This window comes from Salmo salar, chromosome ssa02 (assembly GCF_905237065.1).
Source record: "Salmo salar chromosome ssa02, Ssal_v3.1, whole genome shotgun sequence".
Lineage (NCBI taxonomy): Eukaryota > Metazoa > Chordata > Actinopteri > Salmoniformes > Salmonidae > Salmo > Salmo salar.
The window spans coordinates 44234065-44249608 of NC_059443.1; the positions used below are offsets into that span (position 1 = coordinate 44234065).

The following is a 15544-nucleotide window of genomic DNA, read 5'->3' on the forward strand; positions in this document are numbered from 1 at the left end:
ATATTGTGATCCAGTGAGTTCTCATGTTGCGTGATCATTCAAGTATGATAATTGCATATACTGCAGGTACAGTACATTAGAAGTAGGTTATTTGAAGTGTACAGTACAATACAGCGCAGTACAATACAGGGCAGGACAGCTTTATAAACTGGGGCAAGTCTTTCATGTGTGATTATGTGGCCCCCCTCCGTACACACACACACATACACACACAGTGAGAAACCACAGTGAGAATTATGCTCACCTGCATTGAGGAAGTAAAAAAGGTCATTGGATGTTAGCATGTGCACCACTGAGCAGATTTTGTCATATCAGATTTGATATAGTGCACTAGACTAGGCTAATACATCTCACTTTCTAAACTCATGGGACAGACACTTTTCCCTCTAAAATGCGTGTATGCATCATAGTACTGACTGTCTGGCACTTTCACATAAAAAATGTATCACCTTAATAATAAATGAAACCTCTCAGAGATTGATTTATTAAAAATGTGACCCAGCATTTTCCATTTCCAAAAACAAGTAAAAAAAATAAAGTCGATGTTTTTTATTTTTTATTTTTGTTGTCATGCTTTTTCATTCTGTATCATTTTGGCAATTTGCTTACCTGGTTAAATAGGCCATTAAATGATATGGAGATGATACTATAAGACAATGTATACTTCATAATCTTGGATATTAAAACAAATGAATATTTGAACAGTTATGCTAATGTACTGTAGGTAGACCGACTGCTGTGTTCAGGTTGCACGCTTTGTGTCTGGAGAACCTGCATCATGCGTTATTGTGTTGCTCTGGCTTAGTAACACAAGACAAAGTATTTTATCAACTGGATATCATTTTAATTCAAGGTCTCCTCTATCTCTTCCTTCATAGACAGGTGTGCGGACGACCGACTAGGGCTAGACCTCGTTTTTAAAATGATGGAGCCGTATAGTTTCGCTGAGTGCTTGGAATATGCAAAGGCTTTTCTCCTGTACATCTCTCCCTTCCACATAGATATCATTAGCAGAGTGGACAGCACTACCCCGCCCAGCGTCAGTAGACAAAGCCCCGCTATCACGCACCTATCCAGGTGTGCCCCTACCCTGGCACTTTCGATTTCCAGCCTCTCCATCTCCCTCGCGGACACACTCTCCGGGTCCACTTTGACCCCGCGAGGGACTGCATAGGATATAATCACTAACGAGATCCCAGTGACTAGGAAAGTGACCGCGCTTATAAAACCGTAATCTACAGATGCCCCCGAACTTTCTGATGCGAGATCATCATCTGACATTAGGGAGAGCTCATGCAACCCCTCGGGCCGAATGTCGCTCGCACAGTCATTAGGCCTACAGGATTTGTGGATACTTTCCCCACTTTTCCCAGGGCTTGCCAGGCGCAAATTCACATTCTCGTCGACATAGGTGAAAGATGTCTCTGATTCCTCGTCGCAGCACACTCTGACCTTCTCCAACGCAGGGTGACCGTGTTTAAAATGCGGACCTCCGTTAAGGGGAACCGTCCTTGGTGCTGAATTACACAGTCCTTTGCAGACCGGAGCTGAGATAGAGAGCGCCCCTCCGGCTAAACTGCTCGCTTTACGAACATGAACCGAATTGGAAGCCCAGTCAAGGACGCAGGGAGGATCGGGTTGTCTGCCTCTTCCTTCATCTATATAAAGAAGCTCTACAGAAGCCATTCGATTCTTTCCGCTGGTTCACTTCAATTATTTCCCCACGGCGTTCTGAGTCCGCAGCATCCCTGATGAGAAATAATTGACAAAACAGATGTCACATAGGGCCTGATTATTAAAAACGATCAAATTATTTCATTAGGAAAACAGCAGCCACCTGTGCGTAATTTGTGGCGCTTCAAGCGCATTTTGGGCAAGTATGCTCATTATGTTATCAGAAATACTTAGCCTAAAAATGTACAATTGTTTGGGTTTAAGTAATTTGCTCCACGTATACAAAGCGATTAAAGTGACAGATTAGCAGTATCCAATTAGTGTGCAATCCCCTTAAACCCGATTATCTGTAATTATTTTTCAAACATAATGTATATCATATTATGGAAGAACACCCCCTTCACTATACCTAGTCATGAGAAGTGTACATAACTGTATCATAGGGAACATACAACTTCCAATAATAGGCTGTTATGGAGATAAATCATTTCAGTAGGCTGCTTTGTGCGGGAAATGGGATGGGTTTGAAGTAGATAAAAAGCTTTCCACGCCTTGCGTGAAATGTTGAAGATTAATCAAATAACGTGGTCGTTTTGCGATGTGTATTTGGAGCATGCAGTCTTCCCTATAGCCACAGTGCATCTGCTTAGTGCGCTCAGATAATATAAACGACTGTATTTCAGGAAATAAATCATATAAAAGCACTTACTTCTTTAGAATTCATTATGTCGAATTGTCTTCATATGCCAGAATACTTTGTATAGCGGAATCATAAAAGATCGAGGACTAAATGCCTTTAACGAAACTGAAAACGTAGCCTCGAGTCCTCGTCTGCTTGAGAGGAAAGATTTTCGCTGTAGTCCCTCCCTCTCACGCAAGGTTTAAGCTGCCTCGCTATGGTGCTGAAATGAGCTGGCTAGCCCGGGTACCCTTGAACAGATGCAGATTACATCGGTGTGCATTCAAATAAACACACACCAGAGAGGATTTCATTCTTATGGACCTCTGCATTTGAAGTCCATATAGACTTGTATAAAAACAAATATTTTTCCCCTAAACTATCAACCTTATGGAAATTCGATATCGTTTATTTGATCAAATGTCAATGAACGTTACTAGAGCTGTGTTAATAATCTTCTCAAGATTCGTGTAGATGCTTGGTTGCATCAAGTGAAAACATGCATAGGCCTAAACCAATAGCCAGTTTACAGTGAATTGTCAACTGATCCACATGGGAGAAAAGGAAAGGGGGATACCTAGTCAATTGTACAACTGAACACTTTCAACTGAAATGTCTTCCGCAATTAACCTAACCCCTCTGAATCAGAGAGATGCGGGTGGCTGCCTTAATCGACATCCACGTCATCGGCGCCAGGGGAGCAGTAGTTGTTGGGGGTTAACTGCCTTGCTCAGGGGCAGAATGACAGATTTTTACATTGTTGACTTGGTGATTCTCGATCCAGTAACCTTTCGTTGTTGACCCAACAATCTGTGCCCTGGCCCCATGGAAGATTAGTGGTCACTATGTCAAAGGCATCATTTAATCCATGTTTAATCTAGAGAGCTAGCCCTGAAAATATTAGTACATGTCATTCATTCATTCATTCATTCATTCATTCATTCATTCACATATTCTGAGTCCATCTTCATCTTTGTAAAGCTTTAAAGCAATCCAAAAGATACAGTACAATGATTTTTCTGAATGGCAACACTTTGCATTTCAATTGATGCCATTGTCACCTCCACCCGCATATTTGTTAGTATAACCCTATCCCTTTACGCAGCTGTGTCCCATGCACCACAATTCAAAGCTATTGAGGCCATGCAAATATCGAGAGAGCCAACTATACATTCCAGAGCACAAACAGACAACAGCATCAGACAGAATTGCCCAGTCACACGCTGCCAGCAGCAGACCAGAAGCAGTACAGGGTGAAGGACTTTGGCCCATGGCCCAATAAGCTACCGTTTAACAGATGAGGCTGGAGGAGAGAGGAGAGAGAGGAGGGAAAGTGATCAATCTAGACAGTTGTTACAGCAGAGCTTGGGAAGCAATACTGCCCAGTCATGGCTTGATGTATCATGACCCTGCATTATGAGAATGGCCAGGCTGCTGTATATTCCAAGTATAAACAGAGCTGATACAGTATATGACTGTGTACTTATCTAAGACTTACAGACCATCAGTTGTTATCTGCTACAACTAACTAGGCTACACCACTCCGCCAAGGACAAAAGCCCTGCATGCGGTAAAGACAGCAACCCTGAGGCCAGTGCATCTTCATAGAGTGTCTCATGCTGGGTTGTGGTATTTAGTTATCTGTTATGGTACAGAGGTGCGGGCATTGCACTGTACTTAAATAGAACATAAACCCCAAGTCTAAAACCTAAGCACTAAACATTAACCAGCGAATGTAAACAGTAAACAGCCTCCCACTGTACATGCCCATGTCATGTGATGATATATGATTAGATTCATCTATTTGACTTATTTCAATTACATTTATGAGCAATTCCAAGTGTACGGAAGGAAATATGACCGAGCATCAGCCTCTGGGCATCTAATGGCCAATGCTTGCTGGATTAATAATAAGCAGGTGGCTCAGTGGCGTATGCCTTAGAGATTGTTTTGGAGAGTTGGCACGCAAACCCTAGCTGTATTTGAAATGTTTTGACACCGTCTTTCAGGGGAGGACAAGGCAGGGTGGCTAGAGCATTCCGAGAAAATAAAATGACCTCGGGGACTCTATTAGAGAAAGAAAAGGACAGAGCATAATAGAGTGATAGAGAGTAGTAGAGAGAAATGAAAGACAGGACTGAAAGGTTGGGCATCCGAGAGCGGATGTAGAGGTTGATAACAGTTAGACAGGGTCATAAAATATTCAGTAGTTGGCACTGAAGGTTCATTGAATGGTTGTCCTAATTGGACCAAGGTCTTGCCCTGACATGGATTCTATGGGTTATGTTGTAACTTCTCACAATGTAGTGCTGTTTTCTCTCATTTGAATATCAATCAGATTTTTTTTTAGGCCTTTCAGAAGGAATACACCTCAAAAGATGGAAGCAAAAACAAGAAGGCAAGGCTGTGTGTGTGTGTGTGCGTCCCAGATTGGCAGATTAAAGAAGACATTCATCTTTTGATGAAAAGATAATTAGATAAAAAAACTTTTTTTTGCAACAGTCATTAACTCATGCTGCTCATTCGATTAAACTTCTAGGCAGGGATAATTGATTATTATTTTCTGTCTACCCGCACTCTCTGCATTATAATTAATGTAATGCTATCAACTAAGGCCTCTACCATAGCATGGCTTGCTTTGCATACTAATTTATCAGGTAGATATTTTGCGCAATTCTACGACTTGCCCCTAAATGTCTATGCAACTGAAATATTAGTCCTATCTCTTTGTGACATTTAGACAATTTTACTGTATCTATTTATGACATTATTACACCATACAGTTGAAAATCTGGTTTTAGAGTGAGCAATATTTGCTATTATTGTGATCAAACCACGTCATGGGGATTTAGTGTTAGGTCATACAAACAGCTCTTTGGTGTTTTTGTATGCAGAGCATACTTTTTCAGGAAAGCTGTTTATTATGGAAAACACACAGGTTTGAAGCAGGGATAGGTTTTGTTCATTAGTCAAATGAAATAAGCTTGACTTCAGGCCAAATGTCATTCATTTTTGGAGACGAAACATGCCAAACCTTGAGAAGTAACCACGGCAAATATAAAAAAATAAAACAAACCTTTATTTTTTTGTTGTGAAGTTTAGCTTGAAAGTTAAATTAGAAAAGGGATGTTCTCACAAAAGGCTTTGTAATAAATAATTCATGGCATTAGCATAAAATATAATTACATCACAGTCAAAGCTTTTATGAAATAGATATTCATAAATGAATGGACTCCTACCTGACAACCCTGCCATAACTTAATCAGATACACATTCACATTTCAGTTTAAGATGAATGACAATCGGGCGGCAGGGTAGCCTAGTGGTTAGAGCATTGGGCTAGCAACCGAAAGTTTGCAAGTTCAAATCCCTGACCTGTGAAGGTACAAATCTGTCATTCTTCCCCTGAACAAGGCAGTTAACCCACTGTTCCTAGGCTGTCATTGAAAATAAGATTTTTTTTCATAACTGACTTGCCTGGTAATAAAAAAATAATTCATCACAGCCAGTCAACTATGACCCCCAACATTTTAATTATATTTCAGACTACTCGCTCAGCAAACACACCCAAGAGATTATTTAGCCTAAAGGAATTACCACCCTCCTGAGACTGCAGCAGTTCAAAAATTGAAATGTTTCATGATAATAGAGGAAACTTGTCCACATGGTGAAAAACAAAGGGAACAAAAGCAGTTTTTACCTCTTCTTCTATAATCTAACATTACCATTTTGCAAGAGTGCAGTTGAATTGATACCAAAACAGTTTGGGGATTCAATTGACAGTTTGACTGTTTTTAAAATTACACTGACTGTATAAAGCATTAAAATATTGAGTTGTACCCCCTTTCGCCCTCAAAACAGCCTCAATTCTCCGGGGCATGGACTACAAGGTGTCGAAAGCATTCTACAAGGCTTCTGGCCCATGTTGACTCCAAGTTGACTGGATTCCCTTCGGGTGGTGGACCATCCTTGTTACACGCGGGAAACTGTTGAGAGTGAAAAACCCAGCAGCGTTACAGTTCTTGCTTGACACAATCAAACCGGTGCGCCTGTCACCTACCATACCCCATTCAAAGGCACTTAAATCTTTTGTCTTTCCCATTCAATTCACCCTCTGAATGGCACACATACACAATCCATGTCTCGATTGTCTCAAGGCTTAAAAATCCTTCTTTAACCTGTCGCGTCTTCTTCATTCAGTCCATCCCCTGATGAATTGAGGCTGTTCTGGGTCGGGGGGGGCAGTGGTGAGTGATGAATTTTCATAATTATCCCCCTTGAGTATAATTGGGTCTGTTAAGAGTCCTAATTCCATGTTGTGTTTCATATTCCTTTAGACATTCCTTGACCAAAACAAAAGCACACAATTGTGGTGGATGCATTTCCCCAAGTCCCTCTATTTGCAATTTGTCCAGAAGATGGCAGTGAAAGGCCATTCTAATAATACTTCTGAGTACCTGCAGAATCACGCCGATATGATTATGAGAACACTCCACTGATCAAGTCACATTTGTTTTGTGAGCGGTGTCCATGACTATTATTTAGAAGGTGTGGTATATTCATATATGAACTATAACTATTTTCTTACTGAATCATGTTTAAATGTCCAATCACAGTGAGGTTTTACAATGGGATATTTTTATTGGCCGTTTGCACATTAATTGTTATTTTTTGCTGTAACAGCACCCACGACAGACTGGAAACAACAAGTAGACAGACTGGAAACAAGTACCTTGCTCCAGGTCACAACAGCCGTAACCTGACATATTGATTTTCCAGTAACCCTTTGATTGAGTTAAATAAAGGTTAAATAAATAAGTACAAATGAATTGACGTCAACCCAGAGATTTATCACATCATCAGCCTTGGGAGTCGAGGCCCGAAATCAACCCTTCAATATGTATCGATAACATATTAGACTGAGGTCATTTTGAACCCCTATAGTGAAGGTATTGTGCTTAGGGTGTCCAACTGTAATTACATGTCTCTCTCCATTAGTACTTTGAAAAATGTGTGATCTTAACCTCCTGAACTCTGCCTGTGAGGACGGATACACTATATACATATTCTGCTACATCACTAATATATTTATCCCGCTACTGACATGGTATGGGTCGATAGAGCCATGACAATAAAGTAATGACACACAGGAGCAGATGAGTCACAGCAGACAAGACCGTTTATTAATTGATGCATTATCAGCGTTCACTGTTTCAGCCATTCAACACAGATGCACTCTTGAACTTTATATATAACTTCATTCAGCCAGTAGTTTTGACAGTGGTGCTCACAAGTCAAAATGGGTTTCCCGTTTTTTTTGTGTACTACTTCATCCAATTGTGTACTACCGCATCCATTTTGTGTCATATGTTACGAATTTGTATGATAGGCTATGTTATAAATCCAATTCATGGAATATGTTACACATTTATTGTGCTTAAAACCCCCTAGAGTCGATTGATGAACCGGTGCGTCAATCTCGCTAACATAATACAAAAATCCCCATCAAAATCTATCAATTTAAACTAGCACTGTGGCACATCCGCATCTGTGGTGAAAGGTGGCAGAGCTAGAGCAGTGTTTGTCAGACCATGACACAAAACTTCTGTAGCGTCTGAACGGTTTGACTTATAAACTATTATGACCACTCTGTGGAAAGGGGAGACTCTCACGAACACAAGTACCGGTTTAAAAAAATGAACGGAAGTATCACTGCAGTTTTGTACCTGCCCAAAAAAGGAGTTGAATATGTAAAAGAGTGTGCAAAGCTGTCATCAAGGCAAAGGGTGGCTACTTTGAATAATCTCAAATATAAAATATATTTAGATTTATTTAACACTTTTTTGGTTACTAAATGATTCCATATGTGTTATTTCATAGTTCTGATGTCTTCTCTATTATTCTACAATGTAAAAATAAAGAAAAATGCTGGAATGATTAGGTGTGTCCAAACTTTTGACTGGTACTGTACATTTTAGTCATTTAGACACTGTGATTCAAAATTACACTTTGGTTCGTTCAACCAATTCAATTTGTCTGAAATCAAATACCGAATTTGACAGATCATTGTGATTTTTCAAAATTGAATTGATGCTTCTCAATTGCTTACAACACTTAATGCGCATTCACCTTGCATAGCGATTGGTGCAATGTAGTGGCGGTAGTCTATCATAAGAGTTGGAGGCGTGGCCTAATGGGGCGTGGTTTTCACTTTGTAATTTTGGGCCACCCGTGACAGTGAATGTCATTTCAGGTATTTTTTATTTATTTTTATGATTATATGTTCACTGCCAGCACTGACTGAAATGATATCTGCTTAAGTACTGTGATACTAAAAAGCCTGGAAAGGTTTCTGTTGATGTAATGGCCACCATTTGGTTACAATATTCTAATCAGTTCATGTGAAAGTATTATGTAAAGAAAGTGTTTGGAGTCATTTATTCATGCAATGGAACCAACTTAATATCTTCATTAAGAGGAAATGTATTTCATTGCGTGTAACCCAATTGAAAATGTGGATAGGTTATTCCAAAGTTAAATATCCACTTGGTAAAACATAAAAAAATGGGTTTTATATATATTAGTTTGTATTGATGTAACTTTTTTAGGTTAAACCAGAAAGCCAAAGTAAGTTCAGTGCTGGCTGGCTTGCCACTGAACCTAAGCAGGGTTGCCCCCAGGGCAGTAATTGGGGACATTGCCCTGTGTAGGGTGCTGTCTTTCGGATGGCACATTAAACGGGTGTCCTGATTCTCACTAAAGATCCCATGGCACTTATTGTAAGACTAGGGGTGTTAACCCCAGTGTCCTGGCTAAATTCACAATCTGGCCGTCATACCATCATGGCCACCTAATCATCCCCAGCTTCCAATTGGCTCTTTCATCTCCCCTGTAACTATTCCCCAGGTCTTTGCTGTGAATGAGAATGTGTTCTCAGTCAACTTACCTGGTAAAATAAGGATTAAAGAAAAAAACATTCTCTGAATGTTCTGTTGAACCCGACTTTAAATAGAACCACAGGAAATCTGCAGGAAAAGTTTATGTTGAAGTACTGAAATTCCCACTGAAGAACATTGTTTCTGAACTATTTGAGAACATTCCCAATGTCAAACCAGTTGGAGAACTTTACTAGAACATTACCAACATTTTAATGAAATGTAACCATGTTTTAACTTTTAATGAAAAGTTCTGTTAAAGTAATGAAAAACCAATATATAATTTTTTGGGTCAAGTTCGATAAACGTGCTGATAATGTGCCTAAGCCAAGCAACTATCCTGCACCGTTCCCGGAAAGTGTTGGGAAGGTTTAATGCAAAATGACCATAGGACAACCACGCTCTCACCAAGCTCTATGAAATATATAGTTCTCAGAACGTTATGTGCTAGCTGGGAGGTCAATGCAAGTAAGAGAAAGACACTGAACACGTGTGATGTCATGATGTCCAAACAAGACTTTCAGATAACCAATACATCTGAAATGTCAAATTTGAGTAGGATTTTACAAATGTACAACTTGAAATATAGGTTTGGTAATAATCAAATACAACAGTTGGCATTGAATCATATATTTGGTTAATATATTTGGTTTCACACAAACGTAGTTTTCTAAAATTGAGAAACCCTAACTCATTTATTGTTTTAGGCTTTATCCAAATAGTTCATTTTACTGTGTACATGTTTTAAATCCATTGTTAAAATTCACGTCCCTGCTCTATCATGCATGCATACGCTGCTTTTCTGTTGGCTGCAACCACACTACCAGAACAGCTGGTAGAGTGTGGAGCCACAGTCAAAACGCTCTTTGAAGCTCTGTGCGTAATGAGAAGGCTGTCTTCTCAGACTTCAGCAGCGCAAGACGTCACACCTGTTTACTTTACCTCTTTGCTTTTACTGGCAGTTGCCTAACTTCGTGCATAAAGAGGACTAAAACATGGGTAAACAGCATCAACATCCAAACCTGGTCTTCGTATTAATCGAATATATTTTGCTCGACTTTATATGATATATCTCTTTCATAACCTCATGAAATGAGTTAACTTTTATTTTGGATAAGTAATACCAAATACTTTATTGAATAATGACTTGGTTTTGGAACTAATAGATTTTTTTAAGGGAACTCTCTTGAGGCTATTTTAAATGTAAAGTCTATGTCTGAAATGAATTACTCCTCCAAGTGAAGTGTACAGAACTAAACCATGGAAAATGTTACTTTAAATCCAGATAACCAGACGCTTGGTCCATGGACTGATTATAGCATGGAATACAAAGTGGTCAGCATATTTTTTGTGATCCTCATCTGTGGGATAGGAATGGTTGGAAACGTTATGGTGATACTAGTTGTTCTTACAACCAAACACATGCGGACACCCACCAACTGTTACCTGGTGAGTTTGGCGGTGGCCGACCTGATGGTTCTGACTGCGGCGGGACTGCCGAATATTACAGAGAGTTTGTATGGAGGAGGCTGGGTGTACGGATACGTCGGGTGCCTTAGCATAACTTATTTCCAGTACTTGGGCATCAACGCGTCTTCATGCTCCATCACCGCTTTCACCATTGAGCGGTACATAGCCATCTGCCACCCCATAAAAGCGCAGTTTATGTGCACTCTGTCAAGAGCAAAGAAAATCATACTGGTCGTTTGGGCTTTTACCTCGCTCTACTGCGCATTGTGGTTTTATCTGTCTGACACGAAAGAGTTGATTTACGACAATATTACCTTGGTCTCATGCGAATACAAAGTGTCAAGAAATCTTTACCTGCCAATCTACTTCACTGACTTTGCCGTGTTCTATGTGGTGCCTCTCATGCTAGCCACTGTTCTGTATGGATTTATCGCCAGAATTCTTTTCCTCAACCCATTGCCGGCAGACCCCAAGGAAAATACTAAAAAGTGGAAAAAAGAATCATGCCAAGGAAATAGGATGATGAGCACCAACAATTCATCCTGTAGCACAACTGCCCGCTCTCGCAGGCAGGTAAGTTGCCACTATTGTTTTAAAGTTTGTTATCTTATAAAGGTGTATCTACAGTGTAATAACTACAGTGTGTTTGTGTGTGTGTGTGTGTGTGACTCCAGTATAATTAGATTATGAATTCAACAGTTTTATAATTGCACTGGTATGATATGTCGTGAAGTTGGCGTGTTCAACCCAAGAATATACTGTACACTCTTACAAAAATTGCTTCCAAAAGGGTTCTTCGGCTGTCCCCATAGGATAACCCATATTGGTTCAAGGTAGAAGCCTTTTGGGTTCCATGTAGAACACTGTGTGGAAAGGTTTCTACCTCAAACCAAAAAGGGTTCTTCAAAGGGTTATTTTATGGGGACAGCCGAATAACCCTTTTAGGTTATAGATAATTAAGACCTTTTTTTCTATGAGTGTATGATAACATCCTAGAGAAGTGAACATTTGCCCTCTGGGCACAGATGTCAATTCAACGTCTATTCCACATCTATTCCACGTTAGTTCAACGTAATTTCATTGAAACGACGTAGAAACAACGTTGATTCAACCAGTGGGTAGTCATTGTAAGTAGATTGCAGTGTGCAGCACGAGCAAGTCAACATGCAACAAACCGCATTAGTATAGACTCATAAAGCCTCGCCACTATGCTGACAGCACACGTCACTGAATAATGTAGTTTGTAACACATATAGAGCATACACAGCACCTGAGACTGAGCATGCGAATGGGAGGGGTGTGAGTTTATCTGAAGGAGTGGATTATCAAGTATTGCGGTGCCAGCAGCATGTTATGGGAATGCTTGTCACCAGCAGGGACTGGAGACAGAGTACCGCAAAATAAATACTGGGGTACGTCTACACCATACCGGTTAAACATGAGTCAACACAATATTTAAAACGAAGATGCCAAGAAACCTGTAGGATATTACACTATTATTTGTCGTTAACGCATGTCACCCTCATGAAAATTAGTGAATGGACTAGAAAACTTGTAGAATACGCCTCAAAATGTGATGTGGTTCGACGATAACAGTGACATTTTGTTAAGGCAGAGATGAGTGGCCGAGAAGGAGATGCGACTGGACAGTGAACTCAGTTTACAAGTGTAGGCCTAATGAATGACTATCACAGAATGTAATTCCTTACACTTTTTTTGCTGATTTGTAACAGATGTCTCTTTCCATTCATCAAATGGCCACTGCACAGTGCACTGTATGGATGTGGGAATTATTTTAGAGTGGACTAGCATGCTGACCACACCGCTCGCGTCGCGTGCGCGAGCGATGCAAAATCAATGTACACATACATGTTATTCAATCATTACACCCATACTGCTCGTGCGCGACAGTGGATTGGTTCTATTTGTGAAGCTCAACGCTCTGTAAGTCCTGCCTCTCAAATGTCCTCATTGGTTTTTAGAAGCATATACCCACGTACCATCTCCTCATTGGTTTTTAGGAGCATATTCCCACGTGGGTGATTGAAAGATGAACTGACATCCACACTCCAGTCGGTTGTAGGTTTACTGTTTTATCTGTGGATTAATTGTCGGAGTAGAGGACCTTGTGCATTTCAGGTAAAATCGCGCGATGGCACGCGCCAGTCTTAGACTTTTAGAGGTTAATGTGTCATTAACATAACCAGTCATGATGTTTTCATCTGTTTGTCAAGCCATTGCCAAACTGTTAGGACACTACAGACGTTTCGTGAGAAGACCAATTTTTCGGGATGTTTCATGGTCAGACAAACATCGCTGTATCTCGCCCACCTTCCACCGCAGATGCGGAAGGCATCCACTACTGATGCGTAAGGCTGACATAGGCGGATGCGGTGGACTGAGATGCAGCCCATGCAAAAAAACGGACATCTCTAGATTAAACTGACAGCTTTGTCTGGGATTAAAAAAAATGATGTTACTTAGATTGAGGTACGGGTGCATCAATAGACTCTTCGTTAAAAGGTAATGCATTAAAAAAGTTAAAAGGACACATTTTTACTATTAGGTCCACAGAGATCCTATTAATTGAATAGGGATTCTATATGTAATTCTACCTGTAGGAAATTAAATCTATAGTACTTTCACCGCTGATAAAAATGAAAGTTGCAAAGCCCAGGTAATAAATTAGAGGAAAACTGCCTCAGTCTTCTATTTTTCAGCGGGACAATTACACACATTTTAATGCCAAAGACACACCAGAATGGCTTTCCAAGAGATGTTAAGTGTTCCTGAGTGGTCCATTCTCAGTCCTGAATGAAATTTGCTTGAAAATCTGAGACCAGGTTTGAATATTGCTTTCCATCAATGACTCCCAACCAAATTTACTGAGTGTAAGCAATTTTGACAAAACCCACAGATATTAGATGCTTCCACCTAGCGTTAACTCTGGGGTGTGAAGACATAAGCACTAAAGACATCTTAGATGTTTTATTTGTAATGAATTAGGTTACCTTGGTTGCACATCCTCAGCCTTGTCCGTACATGGACCAAGCCAGCCTTGGGCTCTTTCTGTCTCAGTGGCATAGACAAAAAAGACAGATGATGGACCTATGCTCACTGCTAGGTCATTTAGCAAAACAAGTCAGGATAAGGCTCTGACATAACACACGCATCTCTAACTGGCCTAGCGATGAATGGAAACCAGTGCAATCCATGCCACATACCAGGGCCTGATGAATTACCTCAAAAGATCAAAATTGAATAAGGATAGTGGTCAGGAATGTTCCTCGAGTAATGATGATAGTCGCTCCCTAGCCCTATCCAATAAGAGACACATCACTGGTGTGAGACCTCACAACATAAATAAGTATGATAGAGTTTAATATAAACATGATCATATCATAATTATATTTGTAATTAAACTGCTCTCTAGGCTCTGTTGGTTTAGTCTTATAGATGCTGTTTTGTCCGTCTCTTCAGTCTGTGGTTGATATTAATTGTCAGAGGGTGCTCTCTGACCCATTTCAACCACTTTTCTTTGCATAGCAGGAACAGACATTTTTTCAGGTTCGTGTCAAAATGTTTTTACAGCGGTCAAGCTGAATTCTATTCTTTCCCATGTCTTTTGATGAAAATGGCTGTTGATTTTCTTCCATGTGTTGTTGTCAGGTGACTAAGATGTTAGCTGTGGTGGTGGTACTCTTCGCCCTCCTTTGGATGCCCTACCGGACGCTGGTGGTGGTAAACTCCTTCCTGGACAAGGCTTACCTGGACCACTGGTTCCTACTCTTCTGCCGCATCTGCATCTACCTGAACAGCGCCGTCAACCCTGTCATCTACAACGCCATGTCTCAGAAGTTTCGCACTTCCTTCAAGAAATTGTGTCACTGCGGTCCGCAGCGATTGGAAAAGCCGGCGTCTTACAGCGTGGCCCTGACCTACAGCGTCATCAAGGACACAACCAATGGAGAGAGCCCTGAACACTTTACTACCGAGATGGATGAGTTGGCCACGCCCACACCCAGTGACCAGTTCCTGCCCAGCACCAAGAGGATGTCATTCGAGGACCCCTCTCTGTCAGGCAGGGTTGCCCTTAGCACTCCCTGACGGAAAAAGTAAATCCATTCAGGCTCTAGTTTGTGAATTCTATTCTATAATTCATTTTTTTGCAGAGGAATTGATTTAATATTTGAGCAGTACAACGGCAAACATTAAATACCAAAAATGTGTTGTTAATAGAGGAAGGAATGCTTAATTTCTTTATCTAGCATGGTGAAAATATATTCTCCCCTCTCTGTAGCCATCTTAGCACAAAGCACCCAATTATAGGCATTGTTTAAATCCGTCCTAACATTGTGTGACACACAGATTTAATTTGCGAGGTAATACTGCTTTCACTGCTTTCACATACTGAGCAACAGTTTCCGTCTCTGTAAAGTGTTTTCCTACGAAGGAAAAATAACAAGGGAAAGATGTTATCCCTCTTTTTTATCTGGAGAAGTCTAGGCCAGGTACTCAGTGTGTGTGTGTGTGTGTGTGTGTGTGTGTGTGTGTGTGTGTGTGTGTGTGTGTGTGTGTGTGTGTGTGTGTGTGTGTGTGTGTGTGTGTGTGTGTGTGTTTAAAAGATAAGCTCACTCTAAGGGAGGAGTCAAACTGTCTGGCCTAAGTTGTTTGAACCATTCTGCTACTTTGCATGTTTTAAAACAGCATAGAGAGAATGTGATCACTGACCACATTTCAAAGGCAAAATTCAAAGGAGGCAGAGTATTAAAACCATCTCTGCTCT

At 40.5% G+C, this 15544-nt stretch overlaps 2 protein-coding genes across 2 annotated transcripts; one reads left to right on the forward strand and one right to left on the reverse strand.

Annotated features, from left to right (window-relative positions):
• Positions 1 to 567: 567 nt before the first annotated feature.
• On the reverse strand, positions 568 to 2471 carry tmm74 (Transmembrane protein 74). The gene is given in 2 exon segments (NM_001141307.1): positions 568 to 1748; positions 2384 to 2471. A coding segment is annotated over 1 exon segment (843 nt). The 5' UTR covers positions 1687 to 1748; positions 2384 to 2471; the 3' UTR covers positions 568 to 843.
• A 7655-nt stretch (positions 2472 to 10126) lies between these two features.
• LOC106583759 (thyrotropin-releasing hormone receptor) lies at positions 10127 to 15340 on the forward strand. Its single transcript, XM_014168321.2, has 2 exons — positions 10127 to 11331; positions 14428 to 15340. The coding sequence occupies exons 1-2, from the start codon at positions 10549 to 10551 to the stop codon at positions 14863 to 14865; spliced, it is 1221 nt and encodes a 406-aa protein (XP_014023796.1). The 5' UTR covers positions 10127 to 10548; the 3' UTR covers positions 14866 to 15340.
• The last annotated feature ends 204 nt before the right edge of the window (positions 15341 to 15544 follow it).

Excerpts from the sequence above, each read along its gene's own strand:
- LOC106583759 (XM_014168321.2), top strand. The coding sequence starts at position 10,549 with ATGGAAAATGTTACTTTAAATCCAGATAACCAGACGCTTGGTCCATGG. Across the intron at positions 11,332-14,427 it reads CTGCCCGCTCTCGCAGGCAG|GTGACTAAGATGTTAGCTGT; the intron begins GTAAGTTGCCAC and ends TGTTGTTGTCAG.